This window comes from Meriones unguiculatus, chromosome 8, assembly GCF_030254825.1.
Source record: "Meriones unguiculatus strain TT.TT164.6M chromosome 8, Bangor_MerUng_6.1, whole genome shotgun sequence".
In the NCBI taxonomy this organism is placed as follows: domain Eukaryota; kingdom Metazoa; phylum Chordata; class Mammalia; order Rodentia; family Muridae; genus Meriones; species Meriones unguiculatus.
This window is the reverse complement of record NC_083356.1, coordinates 1,216,329-1,237,979: the sequence shown is the minus strand read 5'-3', so window position 1 is coordinate 1,237,979 and position 21,651 is coordinate 1,216,329. Positions and strand designations below refer to the sequence as shown.

The following is a 21,651-nucleotide window of genomic DNA, read 5'->3' as shown; positions in this document are numbered from 1 at the left end:
GAGTTCAAGGCCAGCCTGGTCTACAGAGTGAGTTTCAGGAGGGCCTATGTAGTGAGATCTTACCTTGAAAAGGCTTGGCCTTAACTTGTTTCTAAGGTTGTAGAACTTAACCCTTTTATACCTCCCCCCTTTTTCTGAGACAGGGTCGTTTGGGGTGGTTGAAACATTTGAAAGACCCTGGACAACCTGGACAGTCACTGACTTTTTTTCTTGAGACAGGGTCTCTCTGAGTAGACCTGGCTGTCCTGGACTCATTGATTGTTCTTGATAACACCTTTCAGTATTTTCTCAGATGCATTTTTTATTTTATCATTTATTTCTAGATTGAAGGAATGTTTATCTGTGTTTCTATTGCTGCAACAAGTCACATCCTCAAATTCATGGCTGTATTAGGCACATTTAGCTTTATCTATTTGACCTGGCCCCATACCTTTGAGCTCGCTCACACTTTGTTTTGCTGGGGAAAGGGATAAAGCTCCAATCCCCAGAAACTGCATATTTACCTCCTGAAAAGGCCAACCAGAGGCCAAGATTTTGGTAAAGTTGCCATATCTGCTTCAGGGTCTACTGTACCTTCAATATGACTTATAAATACTTTTAGTTTTGGCCTGTGATCATCTATAGCAGTTTGACAAAATATTTGTTTTCTGGTTTCTCCTGAGTTTTACCTACTAAAATTGCTCTGACCTTGATATGAGTTAATTTTTTAAATTTATTTTTATGTGTATTGGTGTTTTGACTGCATGTGTATCTGTGAGGGTGTCAGATCCCCTGGGACTGGAGTTGTGAGTTGCCCTGTGGGTGCTGGGAATTGAGCCAGAGTCCTCTGGAAGAGCAGCCAGTGCTCTTAACCACTGAGCCATCTCTCCAGTCTGGATATCTGGTTGTTTGTCCCTCGTCGATCTGCATTCACTAATCCAATGCCAGCCTTCGCCACAACTTCTGTGTATTTCAGAAACGGCAGGCCTTCTTTCGGAATTACCTTGGTTCTGCCTGCAATTCATTTTGAAATGACTTTGGTCTTTCAGTGTTGCCACAGGCAAGACATTTGACAGTTTGACTAGTCTCAAAGCCTTTAGCAATTACTTCTATTGAAGTTGTATCATGAACAGGGCATCCAGTCATCTATTGGTGCTGATCCTGCCTTTAAAAGCCTGGTCACACCGTGGCATTCAGAATTAACATCTTTGAAAGCCAAAGAGTCCATTAATGCTTGCCTAGCTTCTCAATCTGATACTTTACTTACAGCTGACGTTAACCTTTGTGGAATAAAAAAATTAGTAAAATTTCTACATGGCTTATTCCTTTGTGTGTGTCTGTGCGAGTCTGTGTTGCATCAACTGGCTTTTATTCACATATTCAAATCAGTATGTTTTTCCTGTGGAGAATGGCTTGCTCTCTAACCAGAATATGAAAAAGTGAAGACTAATGCAAAATGCGACCATCTGCATTTCGGCTTGTTCTTTTTAATTTTATTTAATTCATTCCTTTAGGACTTGCCAGCTTTTTCCACTTTTCTTGCCGCCTCAGATTCCTTCTCAGAGTTCCTGTCTCTGCTGGAAATCCTGTCTATCCTCTCCTGCCTTAGCAATTGGCTCTTCAGCTATTTATTAAACCAGAGGGTGAAAAGGGGTGTTTACAAAATATGATGCATCCATATGAATGACAATACCAAATTCCAGGGTACAGAGATTAGCCTTTGAACAATACAAAGATAACCTTTAGGTGGCGTACAAAAAGATGACCGCAACAACTGCTCTTCGCACTAAGGCTGGTACACTTAGCGGTGCTGGCAGCAGATTCTGCGAGGTTTCTAGCTTCCTGACTGAAGTGTCCGGTTCCTGGGAAGCATGTACCTTACATGCATGTGTCATGTCCTGCACACAGTTAGCTGGAGCTGGACAGCTCAGCAGGTAAGCGCTCCGGGCTGTTCTTGCAGAGGACCGCGGTTTGGCTGGCCTGCAGACACTGCGATGCAAAAATACACACAACGGGCAAAGACCGTAGGCTGTACTTGCTGGCTGGCAAAGCGGTCTCTTCGGTGTGTCCGCTTACCTGTCCTCCAGGCACTGTCTTCACAAGCACCTCAGTGACTGTCAGGACACAGGCCAGCTCCCGGCCGGGCACCGGGGTTGTCTCGCCAGCGTGACTCGCCAGGGTTTCCCTGCGGCCCCTGCCAGGCCGCAGCTCGCCCCGCTCCCCTGCGAGACGCGGGTCATAGAGACGCCGGGCGCAGAGCGTCGCCGCCGCGGCACAGCGGAGATGCCGCGGAGGCTGGCTAGAGCGTCGGCGGCGCGGCCGGCTTCCTCTCCGGCGGGCCTCCCTCCCAACATGGCGCAGTCGATCAACATCACGGAGCTGAACCTGCCGCAGCTGGAAATGCTCAAGAACCAGCTGGACCAGGTGAGGCGCGCCCAGCACCCTGCCCGCGCTCCCCGCGCCCTCGCGGCGGGGCCCCCCGGTCCCGCCCCCGCCCGGGCCCGCTTCCCCAGGGGCCGCGCTGACCCTTCTTCCCGGCTCTGCAGGAGGTGGAGTTCCTGTCCACGTCCATCGCGCAGCTCAAGGTGGTGCAGACCAAGTATGTGGAAGCCAAGGACTGCCTGAGCGTGCTGAACAAGAGCAACGAGGGTATGGCTGGGCGGGTGAGGGCGCCCGGGGCAGCGGCGCGCGCCCGCCCCCGGCGCCGCGTCCCAACCCGGTTTTCCTTAGAGAAGGCTGTGCGTTATGAAGTGTGTAGCCACACGAGCCCCCTCATGTTGCCTACCGAAAACCAAAATGTGCAAGACTCCTCTCCCGCCACCTCAGTGTGGACGCTGAGCCCCGTTGGGAGGCCCCTTGAGACCTTCACGTGGGAGCGCCCAGCCTTGCCCAGCTGTCTGTCTTCATTGCTTTCACAGGAAAAGACTTACTGGTCCCCCTGACGAGCTCTGTATCCTTTCCAACGGGAGATGCTGCTTGTCTTCCTCCTCGGCCTTTCCCAAAGGGGAGAGCTTTGGTTACGGTCACCCAGTGATGTTAAGTTACATATACCGCGCCGTTCTCTTGGCCAGTCTTGGATCGGTGTCCACCCAATGTTTTCTATCGGAGTTCAGTGAAGGGTTGAAGTGTGGTGTCTCTCTTTGCGTGGGATGTTAATCTACCACGGAGATAAAGCTGGCATTCTGCTAACGACATAGAGAAATGGGCGGGTATTGGAATTGGGAAATTGCCTCATTTCTGGGTTTCAGCGTAATTGCGGCCCATTTCTAAAGTGTCTCACTGTGAACCCCGGTCGGCCTCACGCTGGCTAGTCTCCCTTAACCTGGCCTCAGATGTACGTCCCTGGGAAGCTGCATGACGTGGAAAATGTTCTCATTGATGTGGGCACTGGCTACTACGTGGAGAAGGTGAGGGAAGGCGGAGCATGTCCCCGGAAGGTGAAGGGAGCTGAAGGAGGGGCACAGTGAAGGCCCGCTCTCCTCCTCCTCCCATTCACCTCCAACCTTGCAGACAGCTGAGGATGCCAAGGACTTCTTCAAAAGGAAGATAGACTTCCTTACCAAGCAGATGGAGAAAATCCAACCAGCCCTGCAGGAAAAGCACGCCATGAAACAAGGTAAGCTCTGCCCAGGGTGCCTCAGTGTCGTCATATCTGCTCTTGTCTGTAAAGTTGTATTTGTCACTGTTTGTGTGGGAGAGAGAGAAACAGACAGACATGAGGAGAGAGAGAGAAGGGAACAGGAATGCCACGGTACATGTGTAGAGGCTGGAAGAAAATTTCAGGAATTGGCTTTTTCCGTGCACTCTGGGTTCTAGGGATTAGACTTTACCAGCCTTGTGTGGCAAGCACTTTCAGCTGTTAAAGCCATCTCACAGCCCCCTGGGAACCTCCTGACCCTTTCTACCTTCATGGTAAAGAAGAGTCATTGCATAGGGCATGATGGCACACACAAACACAACCTAACGCACAGGCTGTAACAGGAGCCGTCCTCTGCAGGGCAAAACCATGCCTCTGCCGGAGGTAGCGGTGCACGCCTGTGACCCCAGCTTTGGGGAGGCAGAGGCAGACACACATCTCTGTGTGTCAGAAACAACAAAGAGATGTTTCTGTGTCTCTTTGGTGCCGTGATGTGTCCTCTAGATTCTGTAAGTGACATGTGTAAGGGTCTGAGTACTTGAGAAGAAAAACCTGTTACTGAGTTAGGATAAAATGCCTGTAAACACAGGAATCCGCTGAGTAAATGCCAGCAGCCACCACCTAAGCTACACAGAGCAATCCTCTAGGCAGTTTAAAAAGAAAGTCTAAGTCCAGTCCAAACCAGCTAAGTCAGGCTGGAAAGGGCATCATGGGAAGCTACTCAAGGAGGCAGTTTTGTTTTTAAGCTCCTGATGTTAGAGCCAGGGCAGGGCTGATGGCTTTTTTCTTTTTGTACTATGAACCAGAGAACAGCATGTAGGCTAGACTACACACCAGGAATCTGTAGCCTGTCCAGGCCTCGAAGTCAAGGCCGTCCATGTGCCTCACCTGAGTTTTAATTTTTATATTATTGTTATTATTTTGTTTTTCAAGACAGCGTTTCTTGTAGCCTCGGCTGGCCTCGAGCTCACAGTGCTACGCAGTGGTGCTGAGGATTGAATATGGACCTCCTCTGTCGTATGGTGCCCGTGCTGTGCATCCTCAGCCCTCACATGAGCTGTTTCTGGTTATGGCTAATGTTGTGCTCGTTTTTATAGTCCAGCGCTGACTGACAACAGTGTAGATTCTAAATCTGTGCGTGTGCGCCCTCCACAGTTTAACTGGCAGTGTTCCTTGGGTTCTCCAGCACACTTCCTGACCAGGCTGTGACTCTCCTTCTTTTCTCTTAGCTGTCATGGAAATGATGAGCCAGAAGATTCAGCAGCTCACAGCCCTGGGGGCGGCTCAGGCTACTGCCAAGGCCTGAGAGCGAGCCGCGGAAACAAAGCAGAGGGACCCTGTTTCAAGGGGCCTGGGACTTTTTGGGCAGGGGCCGCCTGGTGTCTGGGAAGAGAGGGTCTCGTGTGTGAGGTCAATAAATGTGCCAGCTGGGCGAATGGTGGTCGTCTTTGGTTTAAACTCGGCGGCGGTGAGCTGGGGTGGCCAGAGGGTGTACCCGGGTGAGCGCTGGGCGAGCCGCATCGCCGCTTCGAGTCCAGCCGGGGCTCTGCGGAGCACGCCGTTTTCCGGTTGCCGTGGGGACGGCTGGCAGGCGGAAGTGAGGTGCGGCCGACACTTCCGCCTCCGGGGCGTGCTTGCCGGGGAGGGAGGCGCATGGGCCACCGCTTCCTGCGCGCCGTCCTCGCGCTGTGGCCGCCGCGGTCTGTTCTGCAGGCCCCGCGCCACATGCTCGGCCCCGAGTCCGGTCCGCCCGCGAAGAGGCGCGGCATGGCGCCGTCCCGGATCGGCACGCACGGCGGCACCTTCCACTGCGACGAGGCGCTGGCCTGCGCGCTGCTCCGCCTGCTGCCGGAGTACCGGGTACGGCCGCCCGGGGCCCCTGCGGAGGGCGGGCCCGAGCTTCCCCCCGCGCGCAGCCCGCGGCAGCCGCTCTCTGTGCCTGCAGGACGCGGAGATCGTGCGCACGCGGGACCCCGGGGAACTGGCCTCGTGTGACGTCGTGGTGGACGTGGGTGGGGAGTACAACCCCGAGCGGCACCGCTACGACCACCACCAGAGGTGAGCGCGTGGACACGGCTCGCGGCTCCGGGATCCCGGGCTCGGGGCCCGCCCCCGGCGGAGAGCGCGCGTCCGCGCTGCCCGCCCGCCCGGGCCCCGCCGCTGCTCTCCGTTCTCCGCCCGAGCCACGGCTGCAGGAGCCTAATGGTTCGCAGCCCACTCACGTGGCCTTTTGCTTTGTGTGCGTGGGAGTTTTGCCTGCATTCGCGTCTGTGCGCCAAGTGCGTCGGCGCCCACCAAGTCCCCTGGAATCGCAGTTAGCGGGTTGTGAGACACCACGTGGTGTAGGTGACTCCGCCCCCCCGTGTCATTATCAACCTGACAGTCTAGATTCTGTTGTGACCTGGGAAGTGGGTCCTTGAGGGATTACCCAGGCCGGGCGTGCCCCTGCGCCTGTTTGTAGGGTGTCCTGATGGACGTGAGACCACCCAGCCCATTGTGGGAGCCGCTGATCCCTGGGTAGCTTGAGTGGAGGAAGCAGGCCCAGCGCTGCGGGCGTGCGCCTGTTTCCACTCCGCTCTAAGCTCTGCCGCCTTCCCTCTCTGACGGTGTGAGCTGAAATAAACCGTCTTTCCCCTATGCTGATTTTTGTCAGGTGTTTTGCCCCAGCTGCCTCTATCCCCGGCACGATGGTGCCTTCACCTCAGACACCTGCTCACTCTTCTATAAGAAATTAGCTTTTCACTTTCCCCACCTCCACAATTTCACAACCTCCAATTTAGGAAAATTTGTTCCCTTCTATTTTGTTTTTTCCATAAAGAGTTTATCTGCAGCTCTGGCTGTCCTGGAATTTCCTCCGATTCACAGATCCGCCTGCCTCTGCCTCCCGAGTGCTGGGATTAAGAGTGTGCCACCATGCCTAGTTTCTTTTATCTTTTTAAAATAAAACGCATCTGTGTAGAATGTGGACAGTCTTTTCTTGCCCTCTCACCCAGTGTCTGCATCCTGTTAGGCATATGTAATCCAGAAGATGCAGGAGCAGCAAGGCAGGGCGCACACTTACAACCCCCACACCTAGGAAGATGCAGGAGGGTTGTGAGTTAAAGGTCCTTTGTTAGTTGTTTTGAGCCTGTCCTGGATCACATAAGACCCACTCTCACCAAGTAGGAGAAGAGCTGCAGCTAAGTATGATGTCCTGCACCTTCGCTCTCAGCCCTGGAGGCAGAAGCAGGTAGATCTTTGAGTTTGAGGCCAGCCTGGTCTAAAAGTAAGTTCTGGGACAGCCAGGGCTACACCGAGAAAGCCCGTCTACAAAAACAAACATATACAAGAGAATGGGCATAGTTTATAGTCAGACATTTTACACAAGGATTTGAGCATCTAGAGGTTGGGTCCTCGGGGTCCTGACACACACCAATGACCGTGAGCTCTTTGCTCTGTTGTTTGTCCACTTGTCCCGATGAACTTGACAGAACAGGCTCTAAGGTCTTAATGTGAAAACAAGACCTGACACAGTAAGCAGTGAGTCAGTCCTCTGGGAGGGGGATGCAGGTGCTGTCGGCCGGGGCCTGAGCTGGCGCTGGAGGAAAGTGCTTTGCACCTCCCTGTCCCGCAGCACTCCCCATCCTGCCAGGCCCCAAGTCCCCACACACAAACCCTAGACTCCTGGTCACCGCAGCCCCTTCCTGTGCTCCTCAGGACTTTTACAGAAACGATGAGCTCCCTGTGCCCTGGGAAGCCATGGCAGACCAAGCTGAGCAGTGCAGGACTTGTCTATCTGCACTTCGGCCGTAAGCTGCTGGCTCAGTTGCTGGGCGCTGGTGAAGAGGACAGTGTGGTGGACACCATCTATGACAAGGTAGGGGCCTGTGGACATCCGTTCCTGCCAGGCTTGCCTGTGATTTCCGAGGTTAAGCCCACCCTGGCGGGTAGCGTGCCAGCAGGCACAGACATGGTGCTGTAGGGGCAGAGTGCCAGTAGGCACGGACATGGTGCTGAAGAAGCAGCCACAAGTTCTGCATCTTGGTTGGCAGGCAGCAGCAGAATAGCACTGAGCCCGGCTTGGTCTTTTGGAACCTCCAAGAACCCCCTTCCCCATGACACACTTTCTCCAACAAGGCCATACCTCCTAATCCTTCTAAAGTAGTGCCACTACTCCCGGAGGACTAAGCCTTCAAATACAGAAGCCTCTGGGGCCATTAGCATTCAAACCCATCAGGCATCTTTGTTCCTTCCGCCTGTATTGTGAGTTGGGGATGAGGACTGGGCATCAGTGTCTAGGAAAGGGCTCTTAGTATTTTTTATTTTGAGGTATTCTGCCAATGTTGCTCAGGCTGGTCTTGAACTTACGGCCTGAGCAGTATGCTTGCTTCCCCCTCTTAAGTGCTGGGACTATAAGTGTACAGTACCACACCATCCTGGAGAAGGGCTTTAGAAGTGAGTGGCATTTTCCAGTCTTTCTCCTGACGTACATCAAAGAACAATGACTCCAGGTGTGGTGATGCCCAACACTGGAGAGGCTTAGACAGGAGGATCTCGAATTCCAGGCCAACTCGGACCCTTCCTCAAAAACAGAATTATTGGGTATCTCTGGGTACACAGCCGAGGCTGCTCACACTCAGGAGACACTGAGCTCAGATCCTGCCTCTGGATGACTCGGGCTGACACGGGAGCTGGTAAGCTCTGCCGGAAAGGAACATGTTACAGACAGGCGAGTCTGAGGCTCAGGCCAAACAGTACCAAGGTCAGCGCTCCTCAGGTTGTTCCCACGGGGATTCCATCCCGCCTCAGCTCACACAGCAGCCCGAGGTGCTGGGACAGCTTAGGCTTGCTTCTCTGGCATCTCCTGACTGTGGGTTAAGAGCTTCGGGAATGGCAAGGCTTTAGAGCCCTGGGATCAGCTTTCATTTCCAGTGCTAGAGCTGCCGCGCCCAGAGGAGTCCTTCAGGGCTCCCGAGGTCAGTGCCTTTTGTGCCTATCACACCTGAGCAGTGTGGAGCCTGCTTTCTGGGGTGGTATGTCACACCAGTATGTCACACCGGCTCTGCCCTAGAATCTGAGGCCTTGTACTGCTTCTTCAGGCAGACGTCGTATGTTATGGTATATATCATGATGCCATCTCCGCCTCACTCCGCTCTTGATGGCTGTCAGACAACCACTTTCATCGCTTAACTGTTGGGCTAGACCATCCCTACCTCACCGATTGCTGTGCAGCCTCCTCAGCCACCTCCTGGCCCAGGGACCCATCCCCGCAGGGTTCTAGGAACTGAAACCCTTGTCCGAAAGGCAGTGGCCAGGCAGGAGGTTAAGAGCAGGGGCTGCTCCCACCGAGGGCTATTGTGAAGGAGTATGTACTTGCGTCCTGTGAAACCTAAGCCACCTTCTCAATGACTGGTGTCAAGTGCCTCTCCCCTGTGGCTGCTTAGATGTACGAGAACTTCGTGGAGGAGGTGGACGCAGTGGACAATGGGATCCCTCAGTGGGAAGACGGGGAGCCCCGCTATGCCCTCACCACTACCCTGAGTGCCCGGGTTGCTCGGCTCAACCCCACCTGGAACCAGCCCGACCAAGACACTGAGGTGAGAGCCCAGAAGCCCCAGTCAGAACTGCAGAGGACAGAGCGCAAGAAAGCTGGGTCTGTCCAAGTCCTGTGAAATTTAGGCCAGTGCCCAAAACATCTGTGGTTTCTCCGTCCTTCCCAGGCAGGGTTCAGGCGCGCGATGGATCTGGTGCAGGAGGAGTTTCTGCAGAGACTACATTTCTACCAGCATAGCTGGCTGCCAGCTCGGGCCGTGGTAGAGGAGGCCCTGGCTCAGCGATTCAAGGTAGGCCTGGGAGGTGGCCCGCCGCCAGGGCCGGCCTGCGCTCTGGCCCCCTGGGCCTCTTGCTCCTGCCCAAACCCTGTAGCCGCATTCTCTCCCTTTCAGGTGGACTCCAGTGGGGAGATAGTGGAGCTCACTAAAGGTGGGTGCCCTTGGAAGGAGCACCTGTATCACCTAGAGTCTCAGCTGTCCCCCCCAGCGGCCATCTCCTTTGTTGTCTACACTGACCAGGTCGGACAGTGGCGAGTCCAGTGTGTACCCAAGGAGCCTCATTCGTTCCAGAGCCGGTGAGGCCTGTTGTAGGGCACCGTGGTTCGGGTGGTTTCTCCTCCTGAGACTCAGGATAACTACTTACAGATACCTAGGCCACACAGCGAGGCTCTTCTCTTCTCTGACAGCTCATACCTTAACCCTTTATACTAATCTACATGGCTGGCTACCTGAGCTCAGGCACCAGGCACCCATCTTCCTCACATGCTGGCTGCAGCGCCCCGCCTGTCTATCCCAGAATCTTGTCTGCCTGCTGGAAGGCCACCTATTTCCTGCCTCAGCCATAGGACACAGGTTTCTTGGCAGCTGTTGCATCCATACAGGAGTCCCCACAGAACTACCCTACCTACCCTCGGGCCTGTTCAGCATTGTTGGAGGCTGCCACCTGTGTGTGACAGGTGCCATCCTCCCGTGAGCCCCTCATGCCCCCCGTTTGTTCTTACTTAGGCTGCCCCTGCCAGAGCCATGGCGGGGACTGCGGGATGAGGCCCTGGACCAAGTCAGCGGGATCCCTGGTTGCATCTTCGTCCATGCCAGTGGCTTCATTGGTGGACACCACACCCGAGAGGGTGCCCTGAATATGGCCCGGGCCACTCTTGCCCAGCGCCCTGCACCTGTGCCTCTTGCAAATGCTGCAGTACAATAAAACATGCTTCTCTCTGACTCAGTTCCTGACCACCAACCTGGGAAGTTTCACAGACTTGTAAGCGCAGCATGTCAGGTGCAGAACCCTGCTGCTACCCATCTCCCCACCTAGTGTCCTGGCACTCCAGCACGTAGCTATCTACAACTCCAGTTCCAGGGCATCCAACGCCCCTTCTGACCTCCGTGGGGTAGACACTCTTGTGGCACACATTTGTACATACAGCCAACACATAAAGCAGTAAATCCTGAAATAAACCATCCCAGGACTAACTTGACCATGTGCACAGCAGCTAGAAAGTGACAGTGGAACCAGAATCAGGTCCTGCTCTGTTTACCCCAGCAGCATGCTAGGAGAAAATGCAGCCTCGTAAACGAGTAGAATACATGGCTTTATTTACAGGGGGGAATGGGGGGAATGGGGTTGGGTGGGTGGGAGTCCTGGGAGGGGGTCCCAAGGGGCAGAGGTTGGCGATGTTTCAGTAAAAAGTGGCACTTCATGAACAGAGCCTCCACCTCCAGCTGGGGGCTCCTGGGCCCGGCCAAGAGAAGGACTAAAGCGCGGAAACTGCGCATTAACAAAGTACAGTGGGGTGTGGGTGATCCGGCCTGAGGACCAGCACTGCAGAGAACGAGAAAGACCCAAAGTGGCACCCTTGTAGACCCGTGACCCCTGGGCCTTCAGCCAGCCTGACACCTTCACACAGCCTCGCCCCTGCCTACTCACCACACTGAGCAAGGCCCCCTTGTTGAAGGAAGGATGGAAAGTGATGAGCTGAGCCTGGGCTCCGGGTTCCCCCTGAATAATGCCACTATGGCAAAAAGGAAGCGGTAAGAAGCCAGCGGAGGCGGGGAGTTGTGCAGGTATGAGATGTGTGGAGCTCAGACCGAGCTCTGCTCTGCACTTACCAGGGAAGTAACTCAAACACGGGGCTGTTGCGAGTTCGGAAAAGGAGGATAACAGGGTTCCCATCCTGTACCCGTGGGTTTCCTGTAAGAAACAGTCAGCTAGCACAGGAACACGGCCCAGAAGGCAAGGCAATGAACAGTAGCCCTGATGCTACCAAAATCTACTAGGCTGTGGCTCAAGAAAGCCCCTCTCTAGTTGGGTGTGGTGGCCTTTAAAGGCAGAGGTGGGAGGCAGAGGTGGGCGGGCTTGTGAGTTCCAGGACAGCCACATCTCCTCAGATCTTTTCTCAGAGACATTCTCTTTATCCCTTACCTTTCATGAGCACAGCCAGACGCTCTCCACTGGGGTCCCAAACCATGGAGTGGGCCTCCCCTCCGAGCCTGTGACAGAAAGACGGGGCAGTCGGTGTCTGTCCCACTCTCGTCACTCCTGCCACGGCCACTCCAACTCACCTCTCCTCACCATCTGGGGTCTGTATTGTTGTCTCAGAAAGATCGGCCACGATTGTTGCTGACGCTGCGCCTCCAACATGGCCCTCCTCTGTTCCTGTCAGGGCAGTCTCCTGGCTTCTGTACTCCATCCCTCAGTGCAGCCCACAGGGCGCTGTCCCGCCCGCCCCAGTCTGTAATCTGAAGGCTTAACTCACCACTTCGATCTGGGAATGACAGGGAATAAATCAGTGCTTCCCCCAGGACCGTGAACAGCAGTCGGTTTCCGTCCGGACTCCAGCAGCCAGTCTAGGGGCAGAAGGAAAAGACAGGAGGAAGGCCTGCAGGAGGGCTACGTCAGGAGGGAAGCAGAGATGGGGAGCCATGCACGGGGCACCCAGGCCCGTCAGAGTTCCCTCCTCAGCCCGTCTTACCTGACAGCGCCCTGAGAGAGTTGGCCACCTCTCACAAGTCCACATCTGTGCCTCCCAGACCCTGAGCCAGAGACAACAACACAGGCTCAGGCTCCAAGTTCACAGCCACAAGGTCGCGTCCGGAAGCCAAGCGCCTTTGCCTCAGTTCCTGGCCTCCCCCAGCTTCACCCACTCACCGGAAAACAGCTGATGGCGTAGTAGCCAGGACTTTGCTGCCATCTGGGGACCACACCAAGTTGGTGACCCCTCCTCCTCGGAACCAAGGAAGGGGCACACAGATTTCTGTTGAGACATCCCATACCTGAGAGAGGGAAGTGGGTACAAGAACTCAAAACACTATCAACCAGCTGGCGGTGGGCTACCCTCTTCCACACAAAGGCCCAGAGAAGGGGAAGCAGCAAGACACCGGGTGCTCAGCGTGAGGACATGGGTTCGAGAGTACTCAACAGCTGGCAGTTTCAAGCTGAGGAGTCCAGATGAAACTCCTCCACCATATAAGACAGACGACAAAGGCTCGCGGCTCAGCACCGAGGGTGGGCCCACTCACCAGAACAGCAGCACCCACAGGTGAGGCAGAGAGCAGCCGTCCCCCATTGGGGGCCCAAGCCAAGCTGGTGACTGGTGCGTGCCCAGGGTGAGACAGCACCTGGGCGCAGCCAGAGGAGGGTCTGCAGGATAAACAAAAGGGGCAGAGGAAAAAATGGTGAACAAACGTGTCAAGGGGGTAAAGAAAGGGAGAGCAGCGAAGAGCGCTTGCTGCTTTCACAGAGGGTGGTCTGGCTCCCAGCACTCACCGCACCTGGCTCACAACCACCTGTGACTCCAGGGTCTCAGGGCCCTCTTCTCCTCTCTGCTAGCACCCAGACAACACGAAAGTAAAAGCAAAGCCCCATCATGATTCCATTTCCCTGCTTTGCTGGACGCCCTAATTCACGGCCTCTCACGTCAACCCAGGCTGGCACAAACGAAGGCTTCTGATGGAGGTTAAAGGAGGTATATGGAGAACCTGGGGTGTGTGGGGCAGGAGCCAGGGCAAGGCAGAAGGTGCTCCCGCCAGGTAGGCCTCAACGGGGCTGTGCTGAGAGTGAAGTCCACACTGACTGGGCCTGAGCCACCTCACACGACCTCAAACACCCAACCTCTGCTTCTCTTCTCACCCAGCGCCCTAACTGCCTTTGACAGAGCATCCTCCATGCGCCCACAGCCTTCTGCTGACCACAAAGAGCCGTAAGGGCCCCTTCCATCCCCGGGTGCACATCACCTAACAGTACCTGCTGTGTGCTCTTCAGTGCTGCGTCAGAGCCGGCGCCCTGGCTCTGCCCTCTCCACCTTAACTCTTGAAGTCCTTGTCACTGACAGGTGACTCAACTGGACAGTGAATGACAACTGTCCTTTCAAGTCAGCTCAGCTCAACTTACCTAGGAGCTCCCTGTCCCCGTGGCCTGTTCACCAGCCCTCTTTAGACACACACTGGGGCTGCTTATGGGCACCGTGCCCAGCCTTGACTTCCACTACTGTAAATAATGCTAGAAAAGTTCAATCTTCACAACCCACGGAGCAAAGCTAGCACAACTCCCAAATTTTGTTTTCTAGGCTTGAAGTGGTGGCACACACCTTTAATCCCAGCACTCAGGAGGCACAGGCAGATGAGTCTCTGAGTTCAAGGCCACTGTGGTCTACAGAGTGAGTTCCAGGACAGCCAGGGCTACACAGAGAAACCCTGTCTTTAAACCAAAACCAACCAAAGTTGTTCTCTAACCATCGGATGATAGAAGGCAAACACACATAATACATTTTGAAACATTTTTTTTAATTTGAAAAGGGCAACCCAGGGCCAGAGAGATGGCTCAGCAGTTAGAATATGTACCTTTTCCCAAAGGCCCCGAGTTTGACCCCAGCATGTGCGTCAGGCAGCTGTCTGTAACTCCCGTTCACTGGGTCCAGTGCCTCCAGCCTCGGGGCAGTTGTGCCTCTGTGCACGCATGCGCACGCACACACACGACTGAAAGAAATCTTTCACTGTTTTAGGTGTGTGGCCGTTTTGCATGCCTGCATGTCAGTGCTCGGATGCTTGCGGTGCCCAGGATGGCCAGAAGAGGGCATCAGATCCCCAAACTTCTTATCCCTGTGGAGACAAGCCATCTCCACATTTCTAAAATAACATTTTAAAGGGTAGCCTGTTTTCTGTTTTGTTTTTTGTAGCATCCTTGCTGCAAGAACTGTTTATCTACTTCTCAATCAAACTTTTCTGGCTTCTCCTTAAAAAAAAAAAAAAAAAAGAATCCAATTTGCTAGGAAAGGAGGGCTGGAGAGACGGCTACGTGGCTACGGGCACTGGCGGCTCTTCCAGACCCAGGTTCACTTCCCAGCACCCACACGGTGGCTCACAACTGTCTGTGACTACAGTCCCAGGAGCACCGTCCTCTCTGGCCTCGTTAGGCACGCATGCACATGGTATTCAGACATATAAAATTTAAAAAAATAAAATAAACCTCACTTTGTAAAAAGTTCCCAGGAAAAGCTGGGTGTGTGGTACACTCCTAAGATCTTTGCACTTGGGAAGCAGGTGGATTTCTGTGAGTTCAAGGCCAGCCTGGTCTACAAAGGAAGTCCAGGACAGCCCAGGCTACACAGAGAAACCCTGTCTCAGAAAAAAAAAAAAAACATTAGAAAAGAAAAGAGTTCAAGGCCAGCCAACCCTACCTATACTGAAGTTTGAGGTCAGTGTTGCCTAATTAAACCCTGACTCCACACGACTCCAAAGCTGTGCCTTTCCGTACAATTAAATGACTACAACAAAAAGCAACTCAAAAGAGAATAGTAACAAAAAGAAGACAGGGCATCAACAGAAACACTTGTCAGCTCCAAGTAATTTCTAATCTTAGCTAACGGAAATGGACAGCAGGGCAGTGGTGGCTCCCACAATTAATCCCAGCACTCAGGAACAGGGCCGTTTGGATGTCCAAGTTCAAGGCCAGCTTGTCTGCAGAATGAGTTCTAGGACAGCCAGGGCTATACAGAGAAACCCTGTCTCGAAAAAAATTAAAAAAGCAACGGAGGGTGCCAGCTTTGCTCTCAGAGAAGCTGACAGGGTGGCACAGGGTGCTGAAGCAGCCACTGAGATGAGGGTATCCTGAAACGCACCAGGCATGGGGGTACACCCTTTACTCCCAGCACAGAGGAGGCAGAGGCAGGCCAAGCTCTGTGAGCTCAAGACTAGCCTGGCCCACAAAGCAAGTTCTAGGCCAATCAGGACTACACAGGGAGATCTTGTCAAAAAAAAGGATACTGAAACTTAATAATTTTATAACTTCTCTATAAGGACTAAGCTAAAATAGGGCTGGCAGGGGAGGAAGAGAGAAAGAAAAATGGAGGAGGGGCACAGACAGATGGCACTAAAACCTGAAGACCTGAGGTCAACCAATCCCAGGGAACCATGGAGGACGGAGGGACCAACTCCCCAGAGTGTCGTATGGCCTCACACTGGAGCTATGGCACGTGTTCCCACAGACACACTGAATAAATGTATTTGTCCTTTTTTTAAAGACAGTTTCTTTGTGTAACAGTTCTGGCTGTCCCGAAACTCCCTTTGTAGACCAGGCTGGCCTCGAACTCACAGAGATCACCTGCCTCTGCCTCCCAATGCTGGGACTAACGGTGTGCGCCACATGAACAAGAACAATTTACTGTTCCAAACCTCCCTTTCCTCCACTACCACCAACCATTCCCGCCCCTCTCTGAGCTGTTCTCAGGTGTCGTTCTGTAGCCCAGGGTAGCCGCGACCTTCTGAGCTGAGGCGGCCCTCCCCGACGCCTCCGACCCCGATGCCTCTGACCCCACGTGGCCACGGCTGCAGGGGATGCCCAATGCTACCCTTGGCTCTTCCAGCTTACGCTGGCCAAAACGTTTTCTTGGTTCTTGTTTTCATTATTTATTTGTTTTTTGGAGGACAGTGCTTCCAGACAGGATTCCTCGGTGTGCAGCCATGGTGCCCTGGAACCCGCCTCCTGAGTGCGGGAATCAAAGGCCTGCACCACCAGCACTTGATGACTGCTCAGTTTTAGTTTCTGCTGCCCGCTCCTTGTCGCACTCAGCACCCTGTCTAACAGCTTACGACCCACAGGTATGTCACAGGACTCACCTTGTGGATAAGGAGGTGGGGTCCAGGGTCCAGATGAGAATACAGCTCTGGCATGCCACAGCCAAGATGGAGGCACTGAGGGGCTTCCAGGCCAGGGCTGCCACATTCCGCTGCAGACGATGCTTCAGGGAAGGAACGATAGTGCTAAGGTAAAAAGGTAGGAACTGAGTCAAAGCAGGGACACTGCGCTCAGAAAACCCGAGTCCAATCAGAAGATTAAACAAGAGGCTGGAGAGATGGCTCAGGGGTTAACAGCACTGGCTGCTCTTCCAAAGGGTGTGGGTTCGGTTCCCAGCACAGACATGGGAGTTCTTACAGCTCCCAACTGTCTGTAACTCCAATTCCAGGGGTTAGGTTGCCCTCTTCTGGCCTCCACAGGTACTGCATGCAGCCATACAAGCAGACAAAACACTCAAACATAAACGAGACAATTTTTAAAAATTTTAAAGAAGGTAAACAGGCTGCAAGTGATGGCGCACGCCTTTGATCCCAGCCCTCAGGAGCCAGGTGCAGGAAGATCTCTGGATCTGAGACCAGCCTGGTCTACAGAGCAACTGCCAGGGCTACACAGAGAAACCCTGTCTCAAAAATAAAAAAAGAAACTGGAGCTGGCTCAGGAGTTAAGAGCACGGATGCTCCTCTAGAGGAGCCAGGTTCAATCCCTAACACCTACACGGCAGCTCGCAAATGCCTGTAGCTCCCCTGCCGTGCACATGGTGTGCATATATGTTCATGCAGGCAAAACACCCAGACACGAAAAGCAAGGGAGAGGGCGGCCCCGGCAGGGGCTGGTCAAGAGCACAGATATTTCAAGACGGAGCAGAAGGTGAAGGCCAGGGGCACGCCGGGCGTCACGGGGCACGCCTTTAATCCCAGCGGTCGGAGGCAGAGACAGGTGCAGCTCCGAGATTGAGGCCAGCAGAGCCTCTAAGGAAACCCTCAGCTGCAGAAAGGTCACGCAGGCGAGCAGGCAGGGAGACCAGCCTGGACCTGCCCTCGGCCCACCCCACGCACCTGTTGGCATTATACACGCGAATGGAGTCGTCCAGCAGGGCCACTGCAAACTTGTTGGTGTGCGGGTGCCACGCAAAGACTCGGAGGCAGCAGCTAGCCCTGCAGTGGGGAAGCACAAGGTACACAGCGGCCCAGCAACTCAGCCTCTTCCACTCGGGAAAGGGCGTTCCGGTTTTATCGTTGGGGGGGGGGTGTCAGGGTTTCTGCCACGGTAATAAGAAGCCACAGCTGAGAGCAACAAGGGAGGAAAGGGCTGCCTTCATCTCGAAGCTTGAACTCCGTCCAGAAAGTCAGGGGCTGACGCGGCCAAGCTGTGGCTACTACTGGTAGGGTAATTAGGTTCGAGAGCTTTTTGTTTTGTTTTTGAAAGTGTCTCACTATGTATGTCTAGCTGGCCATAAATCACCATGTAGACCAGGCTGGCCTCTAACCCAGAGATCCGCCTGCCTCTGCCTCCCAGTGCTGGGACTAAAGGTGGGCACCACTATATCAGATTTCAGTCTGTTTTTTTCCTGTTTGGTTTTTCCAGACAGGGCCTCTCTGTGTAGCTTTGGCGATCTTAAGCTCGCTTTGTAGACCAGGCTAGCCTAACTCAGAGATCCGCCTGTCTCTGCCTCCCAGTGCTGGGATCACAGGTGGGCACCACTGTACCAGCTTCAGTCTGACTTCTTACAGCACCCAGGACCAGTGAGCTGGGCCTCCCACATCACCATTAACAAGGGCCCACCCGCACAGACCTACCCGCACAGACTGCCCACAGGTTTTCTCTTCCCAGATGACTCTAGTCTGTGTCAAGCTGACATAAATCGGCAGACGGGGGTGGGAGGGGGGACAGCATGGAGAGCGGAGGCTCAGCCTTAAAGGCTCTCCTCAGAGCACCCTTCCCAGCTCAGGACTTGCCCCTCGGTCACCAGAGCTTATGCACTCACCAGTTAGTTACTTGGGAAAATTCAGCAATCAGATCTTCACTCCTGAGCTGTAAGAACAGAAGACAGGAAAGGAGCTCACCTATTCAGCACCCCCCCACAAACCCTGAGTCCAGCCACAAAGGAAGGGGGGGTCAAACTTACAGACAGGTGCGGGAACAGGGAGCCGTGCAGGGAGGAGGCCCATCGGCAGACGGCCAGGGCCCAGCTGCAGGCCGTCTTCACCCATTCAAACACTGTGGTGTGAAAGAGACTGGGCACAGCGCTCACAGCGCTAGCACTGGGCATGCCCTTAGGTGAAGAGTGTCAAAACTCTTCAGCCCTGTGCCAGCAATGAATGGGTTTGGATACCAGAACCCGCTCTGGGTGACTAACGGAAAGTGTGGAGAGGGGCCGCAGAGAATACTTACCTTCTTCCTCTGAATTTGCAATTTCATTCAGGACTCCAAAAAGGCCCATATCCCGCCTCACGGGGAGAAAAAGGTAAAGAATTACTCTACCCTGTCGCAAGCCCTAACAGGTTTCATTTATTCAACAAACATAAAGAGGGTTGGGGTGTGTTGGGCTCAGTAGGTAGAGTACCTGCCTAGCGTGAATAAAGCCCTGGGTTCAAGCCCTACCAGCACATAAAATCAGAAGTGGTAGCACAGGTGTGTGATCCCAACACCGAGAAGGTACCTGGGAGGATTACAAGTTCAAGATCCTGAGCAACAGAGGGAGAATGAGGCCAGCTTGGGCTATATGAGGCATTACCTCATTATTTAAAAAAAAAAAAAAAAAAAGGAAGCCAGATGGTGGTGACTCACACCTCTAATCCCAACACTTGGGAGGCAGAGGTTGGAGGGTCTCTGTGAGTTTCAGGCCAGCCTGGTCTAGTTCCAGGTCAACCAGAGCTGTTATGCAGACAAACCTTGTCTCAAAAACCCAGAAAATTTTAAAAAGAAACAACTTAAGGGCTTCTCAGAAACAAACAAACAAACAAAACACCTGAAGTAGCCTGAATTTGTGGGAGATGGAAGAGATGAATTGGAGAAATGTAGGAAGCAAATACACAGATCTGAGGAACAGTTAAGACATGAGTGAGCCCAAGAGTAACATTCTGGGAAACACTTGGCGGTACGTCTATAGAGAGTGAAGCCCTGGGCCTGCTGTTTCCACAGTCCACTTGCCACAATCCTATTGCCCAGTGTCTGTTTTGTTTGATTTTTGGTGTGGTTGTTTCTGAGAGGGTCTCATGGAGTCCCTGCTGGGCTCAGCCTTGCTACTGTCAGGAATGACCACAAGCTTTGACCCTCCTGCCTGGTGTTGAGATTACCAGCGCCACTGTCCGTTTCCTGTGGTGCTAATGACTGAGCTCAGGGCTTCCTGCATGCCAGGCAAGCACTCAACTGAGCTCCCTCCCAAGTCATGCATGTCAACTTTAATAAAAGAGGATTGGCAACAACTCACAAAGAAACAAATGGACACAACTGATGAGCCCAGCAACCCTGCTGACATAATGGCGACAGCAGACATACCAAGGGATTAGTACGTGCCAGAAATGCCTCTAAGTGCTCTTGCATCTATTCAGTCACCACACTGTAAAAGAGGTTTGTAACTTTTCCAAGGCTACACAGCTGAAAATGATAGTCAGAAACCAGGTAACACTGCTTCAACTCCTAATCCAGGTGGACCAATACAACCTTTTCCTAACTGTCCTGAGCTTCAGATAAAAGCCCAGGATGAGTAGTGCATGGCCTAAGATGGGTGCTGGGAGCGGGTCTGTAAAACCGAGCCAAGCCTGAGGGATAAGCCTCAGGTAAAGCCTTCACTTTCCCAATAGGGACGGATCATCTGATATGATCTGGGGTTACATGAAGACACAGATATTAAGCAGCCGTCTAAGAGCAGCCCAAAGCAGAGGCGTAGTGACGCCTTCGTCCGGGCTCTGGGGGCCTCGGCCTGGTTAACCCTCTGCTCACCACACACTGGTACACCTCTTCCAGACTTGCTCCCGGTGCTGGATGAAGGCAGTCCTTGCGCCATGGTCCAGCCTCGCGGGGGCTTTCAGGGGGTCCTTGGTCAGGTGTAGCACAGGAAGGTTGATCCACTATACCTCAGAAATGGGCAAGGGAGACAGTCAGTGTCCTCCCCAAATTTCACCAGCACTCCCAGCCATCTCCAAACTTTGGCTGGACTAGACAGAATGGACACGGCCCCATTTCCCATATCCGCAAATGTAACACTTGTGGGGGCAGAAAAAAAACAACTTTTTGGCCCCTATCTGCAAACCCCAATCGTTGTTCACAGGGCTGACATTGGAAAAGACCTGATGAAGAGCACCCTCCACCTTCTCTCTACCTCCTCTGGAGCCTCCTCGCATGCCCCGGCATCCCTTACACGCCAACACCAGCCCTAAAGCACAGTTCGCCCTCTCTACTCTCGCGTGGGCCAGCCGTGTCCCACCTACGAGCCCCGCCGCGCCGCCCCTGCAGAGCCCCGCTCTGCGCGGAGCCTCGCTGCGCCCCCGCCCGGACCACCTGGCCCCGGAAGTCGGGAGGCGGGCTCTCGTAGCTGTCGCCGGTCACCAGCTCGTTGTTGTGCTCGTACAGGGTGACCTGACCCCTGGGCGGCGGCGGGGGAAACAAGCCCAGGGAGCACATCGCGCCCGTCCGGAGCGTGTGGAACGGACGGGCTGCCCCGACGCTCAGTTCCCGGGCTAGATTCGTACGCGGACGGGAAGCCGCGAGGGACAAACGGCGGCGCGAAGCTCAGCGGAAGGGCAGCGGGGCGGACTTCCGGAACTTCCCGGCGCGCCCCCTCGCGGACGGAGCGGGCACGGCGCTGACGCGTCCAAGGGCCAGCCTGTGCTCTAGCGGCCCGCGGTTTGGTTTTGGTTTGTTTCCCGGAGGACTACTGTTTTTTCCAACTCCGAATCCCCAGCAACGGCTCCCACTCACTTACTTAGTGCGGAAAAAGCCAAAAATAAGCCAGGTTTAGGAAAGTACCTAATTAAACTGCCCGGCGGCCGTGAATAGCCCTCAGGAAAATACAGACTGCCATCCTGTCACTGCAAGGACTTTAGCAGACAGTGCTGAGCCTGCCGAACCCAGAGCCACAGACAGGGACGGAGTCCTGAAAGAGAAAGACGACACAGGAAAAACAGCATTTCCTGCGCCCATTACTATAAGCGCTTTCATAATCCTTACAAAAACCCCTGAAATGCGCCGTCGCCCTACGCAGCAAAGGGACACAGGTTGAACCTGAGAATGCACAAACCACACACTGGCAGGGTAGGTTGGCCCGAGGCTGGCAGTGCCTGCAGGACGTGGCGATGGGGAGAAGGGGGAACAAGGTCAGCGTGGGCTACACGCCTCGAAATCTCAGTGACTCCTGCCTGTAATCCCAGCACGGGGCAGGTGGATGCGGAGGAGCCAAAGTTCAAGGTCCACTTCATAGTTCTCCAGCTTGA

The 21,651-nt window shown here is 54.1% G+C and overlaps 3 protein-coding genes across 8 annotated transcripts; 2 read left to right on the top strand and 1 right to left on the bottom strand.

The window, feature by feature from the left end:
- Positions 1 to 2,245: 2,245 nt before the first annotated feature.
- Pfdn5 (prefoldin subunit 5) lies at positions 2,246 to 5,052 on the top strand. Its single transcript, XM_021643486.2, has 6 exons — positions 2,246 to 2,403; positions 2,526 to 2,628; positions 2,898 to 2,929; positions 3,312 to 3,386; positions 3,490 to 3,595; positions 4,846 to 5,052. Exons 1-6 carry the CDS (start codon positions 2,263 to 2,265, stop codon positions 4,920 to 4,922), a joined length of 534 nt encoding a protein of 177 aa, XP_021499161.1. The 5' UTR covers positions 2,246 to 2,262; the 3' UTR covers positions 4,923 to 5,052.
- A 186-nt stretch (positions 5,053 to 5,238) lies between these two features.
- On the top strand, positions 5,239 to 10,368 carry Myg1 (MYG1 exonuclease). Its single transcript, XM_021643568.2, has 7 exons — positions 5,239 to 5,476; positions 5,562 to 5,674; positions 7,313 to 7,472; positions 9,040 to 9,192; positions 9,316 to 9,438; positions 9,541 to 9,722; positions 10,153 to 10,368. The coding sequence occupies exons 1-7, from the start codon at positions 5,270 to 5,272 to the stop codon at positions 10,349 to 10,351; spliced, it is 1,137 nt and encodes a 378-aa protein (XP_021499243.1). The 5' UTR covers positions 5,239 to 5,269; the 3' UTR covers positions 10,352 to 10,368.
- A 350-nt stretch (positions 10,369 to 10,718) lies between these two features.
- Positions 10,719 to 20,960, bottom strand: Aaas (aladin WD repeat nucleoporin). Of its 6 annotated transcripts, none has more exons than XM_060388536.1 (16): positions 20,720 to 20,960; positions 20,162 to 20,289; positions 18,611 to 18,666; positions 18,345 to 18,436; positions 18,204 to 18,250; positions 17,275 to 17,373; positions 16,261 to 16,404; positions 12,667 to 12,787; positions 12,296 to 12,420; positions 12,120 to 12,180; positions 11,904 to 11,994; positions 11,710 to 11,803; positions 11,570 to 11,637; positions 11,257 to 11,338; positions 11,075 to 11,159; positions 10,719 to 10,969 (listed from the first exon to the last, which is right to left on the bottom strand). In XM_060388536.1, the coding sequence occupies exons 1-16, from the start codon at positions 20,840 to 20,842 to the stop codon at positions 10,745 to 10,747; spliced, it is 1,641 nt and encodes a 546-aa protein (XP_060244519.1). In that variant the 5' UTR covers positions 20,843 to 20,960; the 3' UTR covers positions 10,719 to 10,744. The 6 variants fall into 6 exon arrangements, with proteins under 6 accessions (XP_060244519.1, XP_060244520.1, XP_060244523.1 ...); XM_060388537.1 differs by having other exon boundaries at positions 11,710 to 11,797; positions 20,720 to 20,955; XM_060388540.1 differs by having other exon boundaries at positions 18,345 to 18,666; positions 20,646 to 20,784.
- Positions 20,961 to 21,651: the final 691 nt, after the last annotated feature.